Consider the following 24796-nt stretch of genomic DNA (forward strand, 5'->3'; position numbering starts at 1 on the left):
GCATTCTTTACACTTACCTAATGCAAGTTCTAAGTTAAATATTTTCATGGGGAAGACACGAGTCAAACTGGGGTTGGGGGTGTTCAGCTGGAGAAGAGAAGGCTCCGGGGAGACCTTAGAGCGGCCTCCCAGGACTGAAAGGGGCTACAGGAAAGGGGGGAGGGACTCTTGATCGGCGGGGAGGGATAGGATGAGGGGGAACGGTTTTAAACTGGAAGAGGGGAGATTTAGGTTAGATGTAAGGAAGAAATTCTTCCCTGTGAGGGGGGTGAGGCCCTGGCACAGGTTGCCCAGAAAAGCTGTGGCTGCCCCCTCCCTGGAAGGGTTCAAGGCCAGGTTGGACAGGGCTTTGGGCAACCTGGGCTAGTGGAAGGTGTCCTTGCCTGGGGCAGGGGGTGGCACTGGGTGGGCTTTGAGGTCCCTTCCAACCCAAACCAGTCTGTGATTTGATGATATCTTTGCTCCCTGTGCCTGTCTGGTGGAATGCCAACAGCTCTGGGATGTTACCACCAGCACCACGCTGTAAGAAGCTGCTGCACAATGAGCATCCAAACAAGCACACGGCTACCCCGGTGATGCAACTTCAGCGCAGATGTGCACTTCTTTTAAAAAAATAAATGTCTGTCATGTTGATGAACTCCTGGAGAGGGAGCCTCAGCCCTGTCTCTCCTCTTATTCTTGGTTCTCCCACTGCACATCGCAGCATCCCAGCTTCTCTCTCGATCCCGTGTGCTGGACAGAGGAGGCCAAAGGGAAGCTGTGGGACTGTGCTGGGCTCAAGGGTGCTGCTTGGGTGCCAGAAGAGGCAGAACTTGCAGGGTTGGGGGCAGAGGAGGGAGGGGGAAAAAACCGTATCTCTAACTAAAGCCTCAATCTTTTGAGCTAGCTCCCCAAAACATGCCCACTTCTATTTTTAAATTCTATATTTTCTAGTGTGATCTGTCTCAGGGTAACTATCAGCTAGCCCTTACAACTTGTCTCACAACTAACACCAAATCAGAACTAAACAGAAAAATACACATTTGATTCTGTTGTCATAGCGGTCTGTGTTGTTTTTATCTGTCCTCAGTGAGACAGAGACTGTTCTGAAGTCTTGGACTTTTTTTGGGGGAACCTATCTCTGTTTGGTGACAACAAGGAGTTGTCTCATTAGGAAAGGGTCCAAGTCTGGACATTACAAACAGAACAATTATTTGGTGTATTCAGTGCTGCAGAGTTAGGGTGAAACTCCTCCGTCTCTGTCACAGTGTCCTAGCAGGGGCAAAAGCAGAAGAAAGATAAGACTGAAATAATAGCTGACTGAAAAATTTGCAGTTGCTACTCAGAGAACCCAGAGACACAACTACTCAGGAAGATTGGCAGAGCGAGCCCTGAAGAAAGAGGCTGTGAAAGAAACTCGTAAAACGGGGCACAAGGAAATGCCTAGACAGCGCCCTGAACAAGAAGTCAAGCTTCTTCCAGCCAAGAAATGAGAATTAAGACTTTATGGGGTCACGGCATGTTAGAATGGGATGCAAGCTGACTGTCAAAACAAGGTAGTGTTATAAACTGGTCTTGGTGATCAAGCTTCAATAAAACACTTTTACTTTTTAAAAACAGTGCTATACCACCACGAGGTTAACATTATGTTCTATCACAGTCTGCAGAACAGTTTCACTTCCTCTTCAGGTCAGATACACGGCTTACAGCAGTCTGCAAGTTCCAGAAGGCACTAACTTCCTTCAGAAAGCCATTTTTAAGACAAAGCATTGCTGCTGTGGCAATGTAAATCTCTGCAGGCACTCCTGTGATATTAAATATATGCGTGTGTATGTGCAACACACAGTTCATGAACTTGAGAAATAGCATGCGGACAGTTTGCCAGAGACTCATGCAGTTGTTGGCTGCTTTCATCTAACTACAAGAGAAAATTAGTTTAAGAATACAACTAGAGGAGTTACTAGCCTGTCATATGCTGCTATCATGAAGTTGAGGAGGAGGCTGATGGATTGCTCTACACTGATTTGGTGAGTAGAAGGAAGGCGTTTGTTTAGCTGGTAGTAGATGGATGAAATGATTGTTTCTAGTCGAGACACGTTGATCTCTGTGTTATGATCCAAAGTGTTAAGGCCATTATCTCGGAAGGCTTCAATCATATTCCAGATATCAACAAGATGAACTAAAAATAAAGGAAAAAATATTAACTTCTATTCTGTAATGCATGCAAGCTTACTTTTATGGTACTGTTTCTGAATACTCTGTTAGCTTTTATTTTGGAATGAACAGTTATTTATTTGTATTCAAAGTGCAAGACAGACTCTTGATATTCATACTCATAGTTTGTGTCAGCTAGTTTAAAGTCACAGAGCAGTGCCCAGACATTTCACGTTCCTCTTATTCCACCCTTCAACACCTGGGTGCTCTGACAGAAAAGCGTCATAAAGGAGAAAAGCGACCCTCTGTCATCATGCAGTGTGTTTTAGCAGAGTTAGGTATTTTCATTTCAGAAAGACATTAGCCATATTCTAAATCCACTACAAATTGGTTACAACCATTTTGAACATCCTCATGCTGACTAGTAGGTGAGTGTTGAAGGAGGAACTTGATGTTCCAGTTAAACTATCACCGTTTCCAGTTGATCCAGTTGCCAAGTCCAGAGCATAATACTTTGTAAACACGGGTCTAGAACTCCAAAGCGTTTCCCTAAATTACTCTGCTATATCTTAGGGCATATCTAAGAAGTGTTAACAATGTAGAGAAAAAGTTTTCCAAAACCACAGTAAGTGATCTACAGAACCACAGTAAATAATATTTTTAAATGTTTCAAAGCTTGAAAGGTATGTGTGATAGTGGGAGAAGACATCTAAGGATCACCAGTAATCCATCAGTCCAAACTGAACATGAAGCAGTTTACAAAGGCCGGGCTTATTTGCTAACTTCACAACTTTTGTTGTCTTCCCTAACTTCTACAGCAGGGCCTGAATTAAGAGTGTGACCTTTAACATTTTTGACATAAAACTCGTCTTTATATTTCTCACACGAAACCCACACAATGATAAAGCCAAGCTACCTCTTCACACCAAGCACATGCCCCTGGATCCCACTCTTGTCCAAAGATCATAAATGCACGGCCGCACCTACACATACGTGTATGGTAAAGGCTACTCAAGGCATATGCATGGCAGCAGTGAATTGGGACCAAAGTGGGCAGTGTACTATAATTAGCATTTCTTAATACCTCTCTGCTGATTAAGAGGGATTTTTAATTCAAAAGCATGAATTAGAGATAAGGACTAACACTCTTCCACAGGCACGAAAGAGCTGTAAGCCATCCCTCAAACGGAAGGCACTGGGGGTGCTGCCACGACGCGCCCCGGGGTCAGCGGCGCTACGGAGGAGCTGCGACTGCACAGGTCCTCCGCAGGACTCCTCGGCCCTTCCCCGCCCCTCTGCTGCTCCAGCCACGCGCTCATCCTGCCTCCCTGCGAGGAGGGACCTACCCCTGCTGACGTTACTCTGGGCTGCTTTTTGCTTTGTCCAATTCAACGCTGGTGGCAGGATGCAAGGGAGCATCATGTAGTCACCCCGGGTTACCCTGCTTTGGGGAGCTACCCAAGGTCAAAGGACCATGGAAGAGAAGGAGAAAACTCACACTGACTAGTATGGTGTGAACTTACACAATTCTTTACGCTTGCTACATTTCATACGTGCCACCACAGTCAGATCCAGGCACTTCCATGCTGGTGCCTGTATTACACTTCCCTGAACCCTTCCCTGGGCCTGGCTGGCACAACAGAACAGGAGCTCAAACAGCTTGAGCCTGCTGGCATCCAACACTCAGGGAAACCCAAATACATCCAGCCAGCCCACAGAGTTTAAATTTTTGAAACATTAAAGAATAAAACTGAAGATATTCTAGAGTATCGGACAAAGATCGCTGCCTCTTTTTAATTATATATTTAATCTCTGTTTAGTTTAAGTAACAACTACCATTGCCGGATAAAAGGTTTGCTTAGTCTTGCTATACTTAAAATTCACAGGGGTAGAATATCTGAAACAGTCATGCATGAGAATTTTTTGAAAAGAAGGAGTAATTATAACTTACGATTACATCTTTTTTGTACAAACCGCAGTTTACAGGCTGTTCGATACGTTGAAAGTCTGATGACATCAAAATTCTGTGCTCCTATGAATAAAAAAAAGTTTGCGTTTTTCTTTCCTCTGTAACATTCAGCTTATCTGAGAGAATTACTTCAAAAATGGGATGAGTGTTTCTTCACATACATCAACCTTGTCACACGAACATGACAAAGATTGTCATTAGGTATCTCATGGTAGAGTGATTTTCAGCAATGTGTTATAAACTGGCCTAAGTCTGAGGCTGATACGAGTGCCTAAAAAGGAAGCCAGGGTTCAGTGGTGAGGAGGTAAGGAAAAGGATGGCACTGATGTTGGAAGACAGGGACACAAAAGATAAGAAACAAAGAAAAGGGGCGGGTGGTACTCCTGCCACCATCTGCACTGCAGCCCCATCAGGAGCATGCTTTTGGTCTCCCAGATAGATCTAAATCAGGTAAGAAGCAGAAGAAAAAGCACAGAAGAAAAAAATAAATCTTATCTTCACCAATAACCTCCTACTTCAAGATGTGTGTTACACCTTCAAACGATACCACAGCACGGAAGGTCTGAATGCTGTTACCCAGCACTAGTCTGTCCCACATCTGCCAGTTCCAGCAATTCCTCTGAACGTTACAAACTCGAGCAATTTCAGAAAGTTGTGCTAACCCTCTGCCAAACAGACCTCTGCACCTCCTACACGGGTCACGTGAGATGATAAATGATGTGGGGATGATAAATGATACTGGTTTGAAGTCCGGTATTGATCATGTTAACTTGGAAGCAGCCAAGTCAAGTCTTGAAAATCCCATTAATCATAAACCAACTGACTTTGAAATGGCTCACAATTCAAGAGCGTTAGCAGCTACGTCCTCTGATCAATAGAGTTCTAAGGAGTGGGCTGAAACAACCCAGCTGCACGTGGGCAATGGCACGGACGCACGTGGCTCCTGCGTCTCTTTATTCTCACGGGAGTGCACAAAAGCAGGATCTGCTGCAGTCTGTCGTACTTCTCTCAACAGCCAGAACCTGGAGGAGCAGAGAACTGAGAAACGGGGATAACTGCGACCCATAGAATTCAGACTTCTAGAAGATACCTAAAAACAAAATCAAAAATCCAAACCCAAATCCTCCCAAAGAAGGTATCTGATTGCTCTGTCGGGGGGGGATGCTGCTCAAAGGTGACGACTTACTCCCTCCTACCATTCTGAATTCAGAAACAACTTGCAAATGCCTCATCTGAACTACCTTTGTGCACGCACCCACTGACTCACAGTTGCAAATTTAAGGAAGTATTCTTGTCTTTTAGCTATTTCGTTACAGTTTTGCGTATGCAATGCCAAAGCATCTGCACACATGCCAAAGCATCTGCTTGTTCTCAGAGACCTGTGTACTGTGCCTTGAAAGTGCCATACCAGGAGTATTTCTCTTCATCCCTGATGCAGAAGATGACGTGACAAGACACTCTCAGATCAGTGAGGGGGCTGAGCAGTTTCCCACTCCAAGGCTCCCACAACAGCTCACCCAAGAGCAGCACTAGACAAGCCAACACCTGAGGAGCATTCTGCTTGGTAGCACGGTGCAACAACCTGAAGCGGATTATTTCACAGTATCATCCTTAGAAAACTAGCCTCTGATATACTTCAGGGAAGTATAGGCCATGGAACGTAAGCTGGAGTATTCAGATCCAAGGCTACAACAAAATCGCTCATTTTGTATTTCCTAAGCAATATTCTTTCAAAATTCTCCATTAGGGTGCACACTTCAATCTTTCAAACCACAGAAAGTGCTTCCACAGACCGTGAGTCTCCACAAAATGCTCTGTCTATATAACATATACATATATAAAAATATACATACATGTGTGTGTATATATATATAAAGTCATTTAACAGCTACACACAAAAACAAAAGGAAAAAGTTGCCTATTTTCTATTCTCACCTTCCTGTGTCACATTACCACAAAAGCTTCAACAAGGTCATTCTTCTAAACTCTCTGAAGGTAAAACGGGATGTGGTTTCAAGACAATCTGTACAGCTCGGAACGACAGAAGAGCTGAGGCTGGAAGGGACGGATGGAGATCACCTAGTCCAACCTCCCCGCTCGAGCAGGGTCACCTGCAGCAACTTCCCCAAGACTATTCAGTTGAGTTTTGAGTACCTGCAAGGATGGAGACTCCATGACTTTGCTCGGCAACCTCCCCCAGCGCTCAACTGCCCTCACAGCAAAAACGTTTTTTTCCTCACGTTCAGACAGAATTTGCTGTGCCCATTGCCTTGTATCCTGCCACTGGGCTCACAAAAGTCTGCCTCCATCTCATTTACAGCCTTGCATAAGATAAACTCCATATTTATGTTGCAGTTCAGAGAAATTGGAAGAGCTTGCACAGAATTCTTGCCTGTCAGAACGCTCCACAAGCACTACAAAACCAACCCACGCATCATTGGGTACCACGTCTAGTGGGGTGAATGCCAAGGTCTACTCTTGTCTCTCACAAGCAATTATTTAAACACTTCAGCCAATTTTTATGTTGACCGACAACAAATGGTCACTGAGAGCATCAATTTCACACATCACACATCTACTCTGGGTATGAAGCTCACCTGGAAAGGAAAGTGTTTCTGGGCTCACTTTATATAGTCCACTCCAGACAGAGGAATATTATATAGAGGAAATTATATAGTCCAGCCAGGACAGAGGAAGCTTGAAGACCCTGGATTTCTCATACTGATACGCTAAAGAGCCTTCCAGCGAGAGGCAGCTGGGAGTGTCTGTGCACCAGCACTTCCACTGCTAATGAACAGCAAGAACCACAGCTGCAGAGAGGGACACCTTGTACAAAGATAACCCAAAGAATTCTGAATATTTTTAACAATGTAGTCAAAGCTAAAAACTAGCAAGTCAACTTCTGCACTTAAACGATCCCAAGATGAATACAGCACTTCAAAGTGATGTGAGTCTCTGATGCACTAAAGTATTTCTAGTGGAGAAGTACCACCGTCATTTTAAAAGGTTCTAACGAGATTTCACCCAGAATATCACGCACAATTCAGCCACCTTTGCTCAAGTAAAACCGTCTAAAGGCAGAGAAGGAGATGAGGTGTACAGCAGGGAGACGACAGGAGTTCACTTGTGCCATATGTGGAACAAGCCTAAAAGGGACACGACCATAAACACAAACACAAAGCAAAGGTGGGGCGGTGGGAGAAATGCTGTCCGAGACTGGTCTTGTGTGAGAGGAAGCAGATACAAATTAGCCAGGAATGAAACTGTTCCTGAAATTACCAGACCCTTATAAGTGCTGTAAGAATGTTACTCTGGAAATCCTTCAACGAAACAGTACAAATATACTATTGTTTTAAGCAGAGCTTTACCTGCCTATAATTGGAACTGCAGGCCATGCTTGCCTAACCTCGGAATTTCATTCAGTCCTGTGCTCCCGTAGGAAAGTAAAATAACATGATGTCATGCAAACATACAATCTCCAGCTGCACATAGCTTTTAAAAAAGCTGTCTCATTCCTTTAAATTATATTATCACTGGACAGGCATTTGATTTCTAGTAACAATCACAGCCTCTCTTTCAGAGAATGGTCCTGTACAAAAAACAACCCCCCAAACCCCTCAAAGTTTCTCTTCTGCACCACTAGAATTGTGGTGCAATTTTTTTTTTTTAAAGGTAAAAGGTGACCTGTCTGTTGTCAGTACTAATTTCAATAGTTGTCCACAACCTTTAGATATTGCCATGTATGAGAAATGTGAACGTTCCTTAAAGAAGGAGCTTCACGTGAATGACCCCTACTCTTGTATCCTCCTCCTGAGCAGCACCCAGGAGCACCCAGGATGCTTTTCACTAGATGAGGCAATGGTCGTGGGGAAACGAGATGTAAATGATCTGGTAAACCTATCAAAGCGAAGCTCTCAGGAAAGAATAAATAACATTATGTCTTCAAATTTCTTACTTACTCATTTCCATGAACAGCTGTCTCTTCTCTGCCATTGTCCTCCTCCTCTTCCCACTCTCCTCAATCATTCTGAAGACAAAAATGGCAAACACTGTTTGTGCTAGAATTTCTGTTACAAGAGCAACTTACTGTGAACAACATTATTTTATCCCTCAGCTGAAACAGTTTGATTATATTGGGTAAATGAAAAGACGGGCAGAAATACAGACACCTCTTCATAACGATTGGATTCCATACAGAGATACACTTTAGACTTGTTAATATCTTTTAAAGTGGTGCACAGGACAGGAAACATTCATTCTAAACATTGTTAATCTTAAGTTCACAACACTCAGAGCTGTATACATATATACAGCAGTATCACATAAAGAATTCCTTCCCCTTCAAAGAGATTTTGTTTGCAAAATACAAAGGAAGCAAGACCCTTCCAGGAGCAGAGGAGCCAGGGATGCAGAGCCCTACAGATCTGCACATTAGAGACTTTAGAGAAAGCACGTCATGGTCCTTCACCTGGCTGACAGGTTGGGAACACTCCTCTCCCCTGGTAGGGTCTCTGTCAGGATGCTGGGTTGGGGGTTGTGCTATCTTTAAACAAAACTTGTAAGAATTCATTTAACATTGAAACCAAGGTCAAATCCTATTTGTCAGGGAAGTGAAGATCTTAAACATAATTAAGGTGGAAAGAAAAAAAAAAAACCCCACATATAGTTTGGTCACACAGACCTCCCTTTCTTAGAAAAAACAGATGAAAGAAGTGACAGCAACCTAGTGGAACTTACACCCCAAGGTAAGGAGGCACAGGGACAATTTAGTAGCTCTTACAGCTTTCTTCACTATGTAGTTTTAAAACACATGCTAAATTTCAGTCAATTCCAGAAAAAAAGAAAGCAACTTAATTCAGTATCAGTGTAAAATTTCACTTAAGAAAGGAATACTACAATGTAGTAAATTTATCAGATACACCAACTCATTAAATACGTTTTTTAAATCTTTTAGAGAAAAAAAAAAGGGGGGGGGGGCAGCAAAAATACCAAATAATTATTCTACAATTCCACCAGAATCTAACTCTAAGGGACTTAGTCAGCTCACCCTCATGTAGCACAGCAGGACAGATTTCATTAGGCTTAAATGTCAACCAAGGAAAAGAAAGTCGTGTCTTGGCACTTAATACACACTCTGTGATTAACAGTTTCCCTCAGCAGTTGTCCACTGCCTGTTAATTATTCTCTGGTGAAGATCTCGCAACACATATTCATCTTAAAACCCACCAAAACCTTTTTCCTTAACTGTTCGTAAAAGGCGAATAAACGTATGGTGGTATAAAGTAATCTGCAAATGTATTTTATTTCCTTATTTTTTTCTAGTTTAGAAAGCCACAGACTCAGAACCAGCATGCTTCCATATTTTATTTTTCTGAAAGGAAAAAACCTTGATGGCTTTTTTGCAGATATGTAAAAGTGGGTATTTTTTTCAGCTTTTTTAAATAAATTCATTTTATTAAGTTAAATAAACATATGCAAACAGAATGTCTTATCTTCTCAAGCTGGGCTCTTCCCAACGTGTCCTCTCGAGCTGTACCTCACTGCGGGCTGACGCGGGGGTTCAGAGACCTGGGCCCTGGGAAACTGCCCGTGCGATTCATTGTGATCACCCACAAGGTCCAGTTATGCTCACACACTGCCCCGAGCTTAAGAGGGTTTGGAACTGACTACTCCTCCCTTTATTTCCTCATCACATAAAAACATGCACGTCACCTTGAAGAATGCCAGTTACTGTACCAGCAATAAGCTTTATTCCTCTAAATTCCACGAGAGATGGATTCCAAGGGGTAGATTAGTTATTTGATCTTTTAAATTGTTTTTAGTAGAGCCTATCTTGTCAAGACATAAGGGACAATACCACCTGCATCTTCTGCAACACCAAAAAAATAATCATGATAATATTAGATCCTGTCATGGGGCTTTGGACACACGTGTCCCCCACCCCACCTTCCCAAAGCCAAGCTCTTTTTTTAGCAAAGCTGGAACCAACCCCTGGGAACCAGCCCCACACCAGAGCAGCAAGAGGGAGCTACACACCGTAACCGTCACTTCTAGCCGTTACCTCCCGGAGCCCGGGGATTCCAGCTAAACCCAGGAGAGGGGCCTCCCGCTGTGCCTTCACGGGAGGCAGCGAGGTGCCACCAACCAGCATATGGCAACACCAGACGCTCCCATTCGGCAGCACCACGCGAGAGGCCAGGGCGCAGCACAGGCGGGGCTGCGGAAAGCACCCGCGCCAGAGATGAAGCTGGCTTTGAGACCGAGACTGTATATTAAGGGCTGCAATTAATTTTGCTGCTGTCTGCTAAAAACGTACATTTAAAGTCATGATATTAGCACGACACCAATCTCTTTCCCTGCAGACACTTTACTGCCTTGCAGGTGTCAGGATTTGGGTTTAAGGGGTCATTCAAGCCGCATGGACCACGGTCATAGAACACCATCATACATAATTCACAGCTAAATAGGTTAGATTGACCAAGATACACAATTTAAATTTTGAAGGAGCTAGCATTACCCTTCATGGTCTCTGCAAAGCAAATGAGTGAATGATCTGTTCAGCAATGTCCTTGAAATAAGATCCAACAAAGTAACCTGGTCTCTCCACGATTCTGAAGTGCTGCAGGGACACGTCACCAAAGCCTGATTAACCCGAGCTCAGAAATTGTCTTGTAGGGATTTTTCAGGTACGGTCTCAGGAAAATCATGTCCTAAGGAATGTGATCTCAGGACCTGCTCCAAGCCTCTTGCCTGTCTTCAAGGGAGCAAAAGATTTGAAATTTTCATTAGATGAACAGATCAACTATCCTGTACTTGCTCACCAGAAAAAAAAAGTTACTATTTAGATTCACAAGCTCTCCTTGCTGATTCTTTCCTGCTATTAAGTGTGAGGGGGCAAACATCTAGGAAATTATCTTGCTGGGCCAGAGAGTTACACATTCTAAACACAAATAGAGTGGAGAGAGAAGAGACAAGCTGGCAGATACCTGGAAAAGTTGTGGAAATTACATCAGTCATGTGAGATCTGTTAGAATAATTGACAAACCTGTTTTTGAAGCCTGAACAATCAGATACAGAAGGATCCCTTGCTGGTGAAGCTGGGAAGAAGAAAGCTGGAAAGTCTATATTCACCTTTGCACTTTAATCTCAAGTTCAAACCAGGAATGAACTAAAGCCAGAAAAACTGCAGTTACACCAAAGACGCAAATCACAGCGCTCAACATCAGAAAACAAGCACGGTAACCTGCAGCTTGTTCTGTGTTGCTGTTTTTGGTTTGGTTGGTTTTCTTTGTTTGAAGGGGGGTGGAGTGTTGGGTTTGATTTTTTTGGCGGGGTGTACATTGGTTTGTTAGGGTTTTTTTTAACATTTGTGGCACAACACATGAGAAAAGTGCCAAGAAACATGCATGGATTGAAATGACAAGGCAGACAAAAATTAAGATGGATGCTCACCTTATGATGGATATATGTGGAGAAAAACACTCAAATATAATTATGTACCAGCAGAGGACAATGTGAATGCACTGGGGATTCTCCAGTACCACACTACATATTTAAACAGGTACTTATGAGGGTTGGGTTTTTTTTTTTATCCAGTTTTGTCTTTCACATTTTGTGATGAGCTGCTTCTAAACACTTAGTATCTACTTCATCATTCTGCAAAACCCCGACAGATGGGCAGCTCTTGGGCTAAGCGGTATAGGCAGACCAATGCCCACCTCGGGGAACAGCACTGCGTTTCGGTGCCCTCTCTTTGCCATATGCTGCCCTTTCAGTAGGTGCCAACTCTAGAGCATCCGCTACACGATCACCCCATGCTGACGAGGTCCCAGGTCCATGCCTACAGTAAGCAGGCGCTATATTGCTATAAAAAGGACAGCAGCAACATGCATCTAAAACTGTCCATACCTTACGATGTCAAAGAAAGATCTTAGGCATTCACAAGACGTCAGCTTTGGACCTGAAGGTTTCCGTAACAGTAACCCAGATGAAGTTTGTTAGACTTGAATCATAAAAAAACCCCTCAGATAAAATGCTAAAGAGGGATTTAGAAGAAGAAACATGTTTGGTCCTGCTTAAAAGTCTTAATTATTTTACTGCAAAGTTCTACTACGGGAATAATAGCATGCTACTGGGCCAAACCCAGCTTGCCAACGCTGGCTCATGTCTCCAGAAGGAACCCAAAGCAGATGCACAGGAAAGAATAAAAGGATGGGGCAAGCAGACAGAAAAACTTCCCAAGAACTTCCTTTCAAGTTCCAAAAGTTTGCAGTGCCAAGACTTCCTGGGCCAAAACGATTCTTCATATTTAGTAACCATCAACAGCTTTTTCCCCCCACAAGCCCATGTGTTTGTCCCTTTACTGCCCATAAACTTGTGACATTCACACCACTCTGCAGCAAGACTTCCCCAGCATGAAACCCACGGCTCAGCAAATCACCTCCCTGGAGTTTCTGCCCCTGCCACCTCCTGTCACAATCAAAAGCTTCCCAGTTCTGCTGCTGAGAGATAGGGACAGTCAATCACTATCCACCCTCTCCACGCCATTCATGATTTTAAGCATCTCCAACATGCCTCCTCCCCAGCTGCCTCTCTTCCACATGGGCCAAATTTTTGCACTGCTCATTTTGTCACTCCTTGTACCGAATGCACTTTGTGCTCCTCCGAGTCCGAATCAATGCACACATATCAAAGCTGAGCAGCCAAGGAAAGGCCAAACGAAGAGGGTGACTAAAGCAATTAATGTGCATGTAACAAGGGAAAGCCTAGGATGGAAAACCACAACAGACTGAACAAGGAGGGGAGAGCAAAGATGAACAGGGGCTCAGGGCTCTGCACAGGGATGGCTGGAACGGCCATGAGCAGCACCACGGAACACACAGAACCTTACTGGACTTGGACAAACTGAAAGATGAGAGGGAAGGAGCAAAACTGCTACAGACAGCAGGAAATATATTTCAAATATATTTCTGTACCAACAGAGGACAATGCGAATGCACTGGGGATTCTCCAGTACCACACTACATATTTAAACAGGTACTTATGAGGGTTGGGGTTTTTTTTCCATCCAGTTTTGTCTTTCACATTTTGTGATGAGCTGCTTCTAAACACTTAGTATCTACTTCTTCATTCTTCAAAACCCCGACAGATGGGCAACGCTTGGGCTAAGCAGTATAGGTAGACCAATGCCCACCTTGGAAAGATGCCATTCCAAAATAAAAGTAACTGTGAATTTAAGTTTTCCTCTATCCATGAAATGTATCAATACAACGCATTTCGTTTTCCTGTGCCTTTGGGTACACGTAGCTACACACTACCTGAAGGGGCAAATGCCTACGAATGTCAGAATGTGCACACGAACCACCCATCAATACAGATTCAGAAGATGAAATCAGCAAGGAGTTTTAACATAAAACTACCCTAAGTATTAATCAGGTTTTTATAAAAAACACAGTAAACACTGTATCTTAGCGCATGTATTTGAAGGGGAATGGCCAGGACTGAAAGGGAAATGTTAAATCCTAACTTCAGTGTTTCTTTAAGCACAGTCTTAAACTGAATAGACAAATACCAAAAATGCCAGACAGCTTTCTGTGGGTTTGGCCACAGTACAAAATGCCCGACCTCCATCCAGCCTCAGACTTTCTAATGCCAGACAGTGCAATTGTTTTCTATAGACTAGGCCTAATGATTTCTCATTTCTTCCCTTATGCTTCCTGCCATCTACCCTTTGAGTGCCCCAAAGGTAAAGCTCATCAAAAGAGCCTGTGCTTTAAGATACCAAGACCTGGGATTAGTAGTGTTTAATTAAAGAATCTTTCTTCCTTCCCCCACTCTAAATCACCGTTGAACCTCAGAATAATTACACAGGAAACTGAGGTTCCCCAGAAGGTCCTTGCAGCAAGAAAAGTCTCACTTGCCAGCAGAGATACTTCAACTTTTTGAAAGCCAAGTACTTTGAGATCCAGACACACTTCTTGCTATTTGTATAAAGCTAGAAATCACGAACCTCTGAATTTCACACAAAACTCCAAAAATATTTCTAATTAGGTTCAGAGATGGTATGCTTTAATTATTCTGAAAAGGTTGGATTTTGCTTTAAAGGTCAGGGTTAGAATTGTAGTAGCGAGTCCTGTCTTCTCCATGGTTCTTCTCTATGACCGAGAAACCTGTAAAATTCCATTCTGCACTCTTGGAAATTTGTTTGTTTATTTTTAAATAGAAACATAGGAACGACCATTCTGTGGCAGACTAAAAGTATGTGCCTCACCATCTTTCTGCTTCTTTTAGCCTCATTACCAGCCAGTTCCATTTTATGCTTCCTCCTGCCTCCACCCATTTCTGTATGGGACAAAACATGAACCATCCTCAGACATCATCCATTTTCTAGGTGGAAGAATCTGGACACTAGCTGCTTCTTGCACAGAGATCACTCATACTTATGATTGATCTTTATCATCTTCTACCACCCCTTTTCTTCTTCCATCATCTGCTTTCAGAGATGAAGGAGAAACAGAACAGAGTATTCAATATGGAGGCACACCACTGCTTTATACAGCAGCAATAACAACAGTCTTGTCTTCCTTTTTAAAAGACTTAATATTTTTAATAGAACATTAAAAATATTTTTAAAGACTATTTAAGCTTGGTTTTTGGTGGTTTTTTTTGGACCATGACTGAGCATTGGTCTGAAGCTTTCACAGAACTACACTAAAGCATCAGGATACTAACCCTGAGGGACAACTCAGAGCCTAGGATGGGACATTTAAACCTCAGATTGCCTGTTTACCCTCTCCCCCCTTTATTGGTGTAACTTTACACGCCTCTACACTGGACAAGAAAAGAGGAGATGAAATTCAATCACTAACAGAGTCCTTCTAAACTTCTAATCGGCTTGCCTTTTTAATACGATTTCCTTCCTCACTGCTCACCCTCTGGCCACTTCCCATTTGGGATTATACACTGTTGTTTATGACAGTAACAGTTAACCTGGGCATGGTGAGACTACAAGGACCTGATCTCTGACTCTTCAGCCCCAAAATGTAACCTCGCTCTTAGAGCAGAAAGATACGTTTTTCTTACCTCTACCCTACACTGAGGCATTCTTAGCAGTAAGATAATGTGTTAGTCTGGTTTTGTTTTGCTTCCCCTTTCCCCACTCCAGTATTTTCCGAATAAGAAATCTATATTGTGTGATACAAAACAAACTGATTTTCTCTCTTGCTGCTAAAAAGACACAGAAGTCATGCTCAAAGTAAAGACTGTACCCACAACTCCATTGAAAGAAAAACCAGAGGCCTACAGACTGCTTCAAGTGCTGAGACTAGCAGATTTTCAAAACATATCTAATTGGTGCACATATAAATAACTGAAGAATAACAGTGGAATTTAGTTTTAATAACAATTCAACCAAAGGCTGAAACTTCCAGTGCTTAAAGAAATACACCCAGAGAGAAACCATCTGTATCACCACCAGTCTTCTCAGAGAGGAAAACCTAAAATCTGATAAAGACGTGAATTTCACACACGGAGGTGTTTCATGATGAACATCCTGTTTTGCTATTCTAGCAAAAGCAGTATCATCAAGAACTTACTCTGCTTCCAGTCACGGTGATGGGACAGCGAGTCTACGTGGTCTGTCCTGGATGATTTCCATAGGTATTTCTTCCTCAGAAAGCTTTGTGTAACCTTTAACAATCCGGAGAGGACACTTCCATTACGACAGCTCTTGCTTCCCTTAAGAAAAAGGGCTAAGAGTAGGTTCAACCTACTGCATGTTTTCCTCAAAGGCTGTTAAAACCCACCGTGGTTGAATTTGTGTGCCAGAGCCAACCTCTTCTAGCTGGACGCCTCCCAGAGCTTCAAGGATTCTGATAAGTATGGACAGCTGAAAGTTGAGGTTAGTTCCACAGGTTTTGGTCTTCACATCAGTTCTTGCTCTGACAGCACGGGCTAAATTTCCACTCCCCACCCGAGGTGGAAGTACAGAAAACTTGCAAGAGTGCCCGAGTGCTCTGCTCAAGTCTGACTCAGTGAAACAGAGAACTTCCTCCCTGCAGTGACAGAACAGTGCTTGAATTTAAAGTAAGAGTGGTGCTGCTTCCACAGAACGTGCTTCTGCTTTATGACAAGAGGCAGCCACTTCGTTTAAGGCAGAAAAATCTGAAATCAGCAAGATAAACCCAGTGTTGGCAAAGAGCTTGTCTTTTATGTGCCAGAGAAGTCAGTACTAATACCGACTGCAGTCTAGAAGTCTTTAGCAATCAGGCACACTCCAGCTGAGAGCAGGGACGGACGTTGAGGAGCTGAAGCCAGCGCTGCAGCCAGCACCTGACCGCGGGCAGACTGCCTCTGCCGGCTCCACCTCGGAGAGCCGGAGGCAGCCGCAACCCGCGCCCACTGCACCTAGTCCGGGCTCAACTCACTGCTCGAAGTGTTCAGAGCCTGAGGCTGGTGGAAATTACCAAGACACTGTAATATTATAAGGATAATTTATTTTTCCTTATACGTAACTGTGTGTGTATATCTGTATGTCTACACAGATATATAAAAAAGAATATTTTTTTTTTTTTACTGTAATGGGAAAACTAGCCTCAAGTCTCATTAGAGATCTTAGTTCAAGATGCCTATTATTTAAATTCATAACGTTGAGGCTCAGCAGGGAATTATCTGCACTGCAGTAAAATATTCACTGAAGAAACATAATTATTATTAAATAACATTAGAAAAAACATTAAATGCTAAGCTATTTGTATATACTTGTTGCGACGTAATGTTCACCTTAAAGCACAAGAACTGTGTAAGATATTGTACCTTATAACACTATGGCTGAGTATGTCTGATGCAAACCTTCAAAAAGTTTACCATTTCCCTTTATCCTTCACCTTCTCCCTCTTTCAATAGCTACAATAACACTGTTTGATGAGTTAATATAAAAGCTAATTTATAAATTCCATACTGATAAATGTGGAGAGTTCTACAGTCAGTCACCATCTGAAATATCTTCAGCAGCACCATAAACTCCAACTTTTAATTGTCTTGGGGTTTTTTTCCTGTTTATATCCCATTCTTCCATTTCACAGTTCTCCCTTTTCCTTACCTTTACGAGCTCTCCCACACCCACACCACAGGCATCCATTTTATATGTATCCCTGGCTGGATAAAAACCAACAATATAAATAAAAACTAAAACCTAACAACTGTTTTACCCTTGACTTGCTCTAACAGGTTCAGCCACCGCTGCCTCTGGACCACACATTTCTGGGGGGCTTGATCCCACTTGCAGCTTAAGCACAAAAATGCACGCAAGCCCCCCCCTCTGAGGACTCTTAGGCCAATACTACAGGACCTATCTTAAAAGGTTTCGCTCTTCTTGGAGCTCATCAGCTGTAGGTAACGGCCTAAATAAGCAGCTTTTCCTCTTCAAATGGAAGGGATGGAGACAGCCTGTGGAATTAATCTCGGCAAGTACCGCAGCCACCACCTAAGCCGCCCCACTTCTATTCTCCCCTAACTGCTGTTATGTCGGCGTCCCACTGCCTTAGAGACCATAAACTTGAACTGCACCATTTGGGTTCCATATCTGCAATTTCAGGTGCTTCCTCACTGCTTTTGATTATTCTACTTTAGTCACTAGATCAGTTAATTAGCTAGAGAGATTTTTAATTGTTTTTGCTTTAAACTCAATTTTGTTTTCTTTCGTATTTCCACCTTTAAAATACACTCCAAAGGAAATTCTGATCTTTATGATTTGATAACCATTGCCAGACATTGGTTTGCACTGAAATGCAGCCTCATCAGCCACACAGAAATACAAGTTAATTTATGAATTATTAAATTGGAGTTTGTTCAGATTCTTAATGTTGCATTTTACTAGCAGAAATAATATTTGATATCACTGATAAGAAAACCACAGTTGCGGTGCGAGGGTAAAATTGCGCTTATGCCTATTTATGTTGAGAAATAACTTGAATTAAAAAAAAAAAATCAGAATACCAGTTTGGGGCACGTGTTGATCTTAAACACACTTGATACGTAGTGAAGGAAGTTTAGTAACTTTCCACCAATTTTCTAGTTAGAAGGAACGCATCTTCACGGGTGGTTTAAAGAAAAGCTTTCATCCCTTGTCAGTTCATTCACTTTTAAAAACGCGAATGAACCCGTCATCGAGATGAACGTATTGAATAAAAATTCAGGGCATATCTGTACTTGCAGAACAAGTTACTGCTGTCACATCTAGTTTAGCACTTCAATCATTTGTTTTGGGCTTCTAAACTTGTATGGCTTCAACTGTCATTTGACTTGACTAATTTTAAATAATTTCTAAATTGTCATAAATGCTTTGTTAATTTTAAAGTATAAAAATTTATTCATGATATAAAGGTGCTCACATTTATTCATCTAAAATGGATTTCAGTAAAAAGACTGAAGCATTTTTACTTTTTCTTTACTATGAATTTGAACAAAAACCTCAGAGATTTGATTTCATTCCCTCATCTCCCTCTCTGCCTATCCAAAATACCTGTTGCTGTCTCACTCATTTCTTTGTTCTCCATCCTCTCTTGGTTCATATTCCGATCTCCCTTTTATCAGCAGTCAAACATTAATAGATGTAATTGATTGAAAGTATTCCTTCATTCCCCTACGCCTCTTAGTAGGAAAAAGAAAGCGATCTAGAAGTCATTTCAGGGGGATACGTCTAACACAGACCAAAACCCAGGAAGACCAAAGATAAGCCGTTTATACTTAGGTGAGTAGACTGGCAGCATCTTCTTTTAAAGTATATTTTAGCCATTTCTGATAATTCTCCTAGTTTAATTTAAAATTTCAAACTCTGTTCCCATCACTGTGTGAGATAAGCAACTGAAGCGTAAACAACTGTACACAAAAGTATTAGAAATACTTTAAAATGTTACCTCTGTATCTACAGCAACAGGAGTAACAGGGCATCTTTGGGAAATAACATGCACCCTCTAGTAGCATAGTTTCCTAAAACTTAAAGGTCTGGGTCTCTCACAGAGTTTTAAGAAAAAGCTTTCTTAAAAGAATTGCTGGCCTAAGATCTTTACAAGTCAAAACTGACTTGAGTCTAGAAGGGCATAAGTGAAAAAACCAACAGACTAAAACCAAGAGAACGAATTATAACTTTGCTGTGAAATTGTATGAGTTAATGGTTCCTTTTTTTAAAAAAAAAAAAATAGGTACAGTAGATCAAAAGCTACTCTTGAAGACTTTGAAAAACATGCACATATTATACAGTAAACTTTCTTGAAAATTAATGGGCAATCAAGTAGTTTAGGAAATAAAATTCAGCACTGTTGTGGTTTAACCCCCACCAGCAGTTCAGCGCCACGCAGCCGCTCGCTCCCCCCGCAGCAGGATGGGGGAGAAAATTGGAAAAAAAAAAAAGTAAAACTGATGGGTTGAGATAAAGACAGTTTAATAGGACAGAACAGGAAGGGAAAATAAATAATAATAATAAATATACAGAACAAGCGATGCACAACACAACTGCTCACCACCCGCTGAGCGATGCCCAGTCAGTCCCCCAGCCGCGGTGCCCCCGGCCAGCTCCCCCAGTTTAGATACTGGGCAGGACGCCGTATGGTCTGGAACACCCCTTTGGCCAGTTTGGGGGGGTGTCCTGGCTGTGTCCCGCCCCCCCCGGCTCCGCTGGCCGGGCAGCAGAAGTGACAAGCCCTTGATTTGGTACAAACGCTGCTGGGCAACACCCAGCCCATCCCTGAGTGACCAACAGCATTCTCACCCCCCACCCAACCACAGCACTGTACCAGCTCCCAGGAAGAAAATCTACTTTATTCCAGCCCAACCCAGGACAAATACTAAGAGCTAACCACTTCCTTACTCCTTGCCTTGGCACTTCTGTTTCAACTAAGCTTTTTTCCAAGGCATAAAATGCCATCCCTTCCGTTCGTACAGGACATGGCAGGCAGCAGCACGTCCCCAGCCAGGCCTCAGCGCTTTAATCCACTGTCACGGAAAACCACCACAGCGCTGGTCTAAGCCCCAGAATGAGACCAGCAATCTTCCCACCTAGTAGGAAGCTGAGTTTACTAGCTGCAAGTTAAATAAATACAGAACAAGTAACAATATTTAATCATGGGTTTCCTTCCAAAGCTTTTAACACCGTTTAACAGAAGCTCCAGATTACCTCAAGACAATAGAAAAAAATTTCAATTCAGGTAGAGTTCCAAACCATCTGAATTACTGTAACACAACAAGATTTCACTTCACATACGTAACTATTTGTTGAATGCCCAGAACAGAAGGAAATCCCTGCCCTAAAGGGTTTACAGGTGAGGTGCAAGACTACAGACTGAGCCTGACTATTGGCACAGTGTGTTAGTAGCCCACTTCTCGTAAAGTTTAAGTCACGAAGCCGAAGAAAGCTTTAAAAGAATATTACGAGGTATTATTTTAGGTACATAACAATTTATATTTGTTTTTAGTAAACAGGGCACTGCTAAGCAGGGGGAACAGGCAAACTACAAGCTATTAAGGACAACACTGCCTGTTTAAACATGTATCACACAGTCAGAGCCGTTTTCTAGCAAACTAAAGAGAGGATACATCGAAGTCAGGACACGAGGTGTCTAGAATACAAAGAGGTTTTTTCTGGAACAACCAGAGAACCATCAAAAACTCTTATTTTTCTTTACTGCCCAAAAGCCTGAGGAACCAAAATGGGTTTTTACAACCTGCCCTGTTGACTTTTGAGGCTGAATTTAAAAGTAATGTCTATACATAAAATTGACCATGAGCCTGCAAACAAGAGCAAATTTAGCAGTTGTTTCCTTAAAATAAAGCACCGTTAATGTTAGATAAGAGAAAGGAAATGTTACACCATGATTTTCAAGCCATAAGAAGTTGGAAATATCCTAATTAACCGCTTACCTCTCCCACTCTGGAAGGGAAGGCTCATCTTTATAACACTGGAGGGGATTTCTGTGTAATCTGTGCTTCCCAGCTTTTCCAGTGTGAATCTTACAACCCCCTTTCTAGCCATTGTAACCTGCAGGTTCCCAGAACTGCTTACTGGAGCTCAAGAAAGAACTGGAAAATCGCCTTTTTACCAAAATGAAATCTTTATTAGGAAATGTTTTGAGTTACGTTTTTGCCCTTCACAACTTCGCCCTTACCAACTTCACAAGTCTACAAAGTTACCATTTTTTTTAAAAAAAGTATTAGTCATTACTAAAATGGTATAAGAGTTTAGAATAAGGAATTTACATTAATCTAAATTTAAAAGTATAACTGCCATTTGCCGCAGTCAGTGGGAAAGTGAACACATGTATAGCCCCAGGTAACCTTTAATTTTGTCTGAGCTGCCAGAAACACACAATACCTTCTTCAAAAATTTGTCTGTACCCAAACTAGTCGTCAAAACCACCAGTGCCTCCCTACTGCCTCAGTATTTCCTTTGATGTGATCACTCTATTTAAAAAAACCCTCACAATAATTAAAAGATAAGATTCCATAAGCACTGCAGAACAAAATTTAATATAAATAAGCAAAGTCAAAGAACACTGTTGTGCTTTTTCCCTGGCGTTTGGCCGTAAGCCCACGGTGCCCACGCAGCAGGGTTGCTCTGCTGTGCAACCCTGGTGAAGCCTCTCAGGACTTGCAGGTTCACTCAAATTGCAAGGTGTTAAAAAAAAAAACACAACAAAAAACCCCCAAAACCCAAACCATATTAACCATATTTTGGTTGCATCCACTAGGTAACCAGGGCAAGAAACATCTCTTGATGTGCGTACTTCACGCACACCTACTTCCAAATAATTTGCTGTCTGCTCTGCTATACAACCTGTAGGATCAGAATCACAGAGCAAGTTAGCTGATATTACTACCAGCTCAAATTTCCTTAATATTTATTTACTGTTGCCATAAGTTGCTTCTCCAAGTCCATCCCCTTGCTATAAAAAAAACTGACCTACAATCAGTAACACCGAACACATTATGGTAGAACTGGAAACTTCATACCTTCCCTGCCTCCTAGCTAACCTCTCTTTGCAGACTATATTAAAAAAAAAATCCCTTTTAGAATATTCAGTCCTTACATTCATCCCTACTTGGTCTTCTATTGCTGTTCCCACATACAGACCTAACACATGCAGAACTCCATCAGCTGCTTTTCTAAACACCTATGATCCAACAACATTCCAAATATCTGACCAACTGTGGACACAAATGAAGCTTTCTCTTTCTTTAAGAAAGGAAAACCAAAATAAGCCAAATGTAAAACTTTAATTAACCATACTTGACATTGTCTTCTGTAAAACTAAGAGCTTTTATCCCTTTGCTTTGTCACTTTTCCTGTGTTTTAAAAAAATAATAATAATTAGGCACTAGGCTCCCTCACCATTTGCTTTATGGCAGAACACTCTCTTCACTCCTCCACTTCTTAAATGAAGTAAAAAGCTGCACTTGAAAGAAGCCAGATTGATAAAGACTAAAAAATACCTCATGCTTGCAGTCAGTAACTACTAACAGTAGACTTATTATGATTTTAAGTGTTTTGTAACTACAGTACGCACTTTATACATGCAATCTTTTTAAAATTTAAATATGAATTAGTACCTGCTGTCATAATTCCATTCATTTTCAGAGCTACAACTGGCCAAATTAAATTCCACAACAGATATCACACTATAAGATCTCCTACCATTTCTTCCAGCTTTAGGTTGCCTAAGAATCTTCATTGGTGTTAAGTATTTTTATAAGTCTGCATTACTTAAGCAGAGCTGAGAAGTTAAGAGACTTTCATACCTTCTAGTAGTCCTTGAAAGCCCACAGGACTGGAAAAGACCCATGAAACTATTTAAGTTTAGCCACAGTTTATCAGTAGAAACCTGTTTAAACACTAAACCAAACACACACAATGCAATCGTGATTTCTTCTCCACAGTACTCAGGGGGAAAAAAAAGAAATATTAACTTAATACAAATATTATGAATTCAAATCCTTATCACCAGATAACATAACCCTGAAGCCGCAAAGTTAAAAAAAGGTAGCAGTGGTAGATAATGGTGAGAAAAATCAGGCTGTGCTGAGCAGAATGCTAAAAGCCAGCCCTTCACACCTGTCAGGAGACAGTCTGCCTTCCCATCAGGTGACGTACTCCGCGACTACAACGGTAGCATCAACGCCACAGACTACCACCTCTGAGCTAAGAGAGTTCTTTACCTTTCCTTTTAAAAGTTCTAGGAAATTCTTTGCAAAGAGCACCTGATTTGAATACATCGTCTAGGTTCTATAAAAGCTTGTAAGGGACCAGCCAATGAAACCAGGCTCTCTGAAGTACACAGAGTTAATCCCCAAGTCGTTAGTTTAAACTTCACAACTTGATTTTCTTTCTCTTCAAAAACTGTCAGCTTGCACAACATACCACGGAGAACGTACAACCACGGCTACAAAGAATTGCAAGTCGTCACTCCTAATGCCACCCTGTGGTACTGAGTGGGGAATATAATTAACTGATGGAAAAATTATGCCTTTGTGATATTGCAAAAGCCCTTTTCTTGCATTACGGCTTCTTCTTAAGGTTTTTATACCATTCATCACTTCTTAAAATTTGTATTATTATTGAAACCTCGAGGTTCTGTGATCAACCAGACACCTGAATGTGTTATCTGCAACACAGACAACATATAAAGGAATTTACCATCCTAAATACCTACAGCCTACAACAAGGAGGAGTCTGCTGCAAAAAAACAGGGAGTTTGAGACAATACTGACATGGCTTCTGTATTCAGCACAACAAAAAAATTTAATGTTTTTATTCTGTCAGAAGGTGCTTATGTGGTGGTCTACTGGATGTGCCCTCTTAAACATGAGATCATGTAATGAGTAAGCAACAAACTAATGAGTAGGCAACAAACTCTGGCATCCCGAGCACCAGAGCGGGAAGCTCCCTTCTTGGTACTGAGCAAGACCTCAGCGGGAGATTGGGGATAAACCATCAAACAGCTCAAAATGAAGACAAGAATCCTACGTACCATAATGGTAAGAAGCAGAAACCCAAAGAGGATTTAAATAGGACAATATGGTCAAGGCAATGACCTAAGTGAGCTACCTCTGGAGTGGCATCTGGGACAGATGAAAGCATTGCAAGAATTTAAGGGTCAAAGGAATGATGTTGCTGGAAGCGTGACATGAATTGACTAGTCTGGAAGAAAACTTCAGACAAGACTGCAGCATAGGCCACGGACAGCCTTTGCAAAGTGTACCTGTTCTGCTGAGAGAAATTACTGCCCTACACTGCCTACAGTGATTAACTCTCCTCCTTCCTAAAAAGGAAGCCTTCAGGTCAGTAGCATGTTTGCCCTTTTGTCTAAATTCGCTATTAATCCAAAATATACTTTGGAGAAGAGGAAACACAAAAAGCAACAGTCTTAAACCAACATTTTTGGGTTACCTCCTCTCCTTTGGGTGTGCTTTATGGTATCATCTAGCAGTATAGGCTCATATACACTTACCAGGGAAAAGAAAGAAGCCAGGATGGGGGGGGGGGGGGGGGGGGAGAGAGAAAAAAACCCCAATTCTTCACCCCAGCATTTCCCAACTTTTAAAACCTGGAACTGAGACTTCTGACTTTTTGAACCACTGGTTCAGGCATGTGCAATGTTTTGTCACTGGACAGCCACACCAGACAGAGCATCAGACTATAGTCGG

At 42.0% G+C, this 24796-nt stretch overlaps 1 protein-coding gene across 14 annotated transcripts in view; it reads right to left on the bottom strand.

Annotated features, from left to right (window-relative positions):
• The window catches only part of DTNB (dystrobrevin beta), a 218168-nt gene that overhangs the window by 191911 nt on the left and 1461 nt on the right, over positions 1–24796 (bottom strand). For 9 of the 14 annotated variants that reach the window (XR_012627973.1, XR_012627974.1, XM_074861192.1 and 6 more), the window contains exons 3-5: positions 8062–8129; positions 4085–4165; positions 1945–2158 (exon numbers count right to left, since the gene is read on the bottom strand). Coding sequence is in view for 10 of the 14 variants with exons in the window: in XM_074861192.1 (XP_074717293.1) it covers positions 1945–2158; positions 4085–4165; positions 8062–8128 (362 nt within the window). In the remaining 4 variants the exon portion in view is untranslated. Of the gene's footprint in view, positions 1–1944; positions 2159–4084; positions 4166–8061; positions 8130–10619; positions 10658–15696; positions 16265–24796 lie in introns of those variants that run through there. The other 5 variants (XM_074861186.1, XM_074861185.1, XM_074861187.1 and 2 more) reach the window with 5 other exon arrangements.

This window comes from Strix uralensis, chromosome 3 (assembly GCF_047716275.1).
Source record: "Strix uralensis isolate ZFMK-TIS-50842 chromosome 3, bStrUra1, whole genome shotgun sequence".
NCBI classification, from domain to species: Eukaryota; Metazoa; Chordata; class Aves; order Strigiformes; family Strigidae; genus Strix; species Strix uralensis.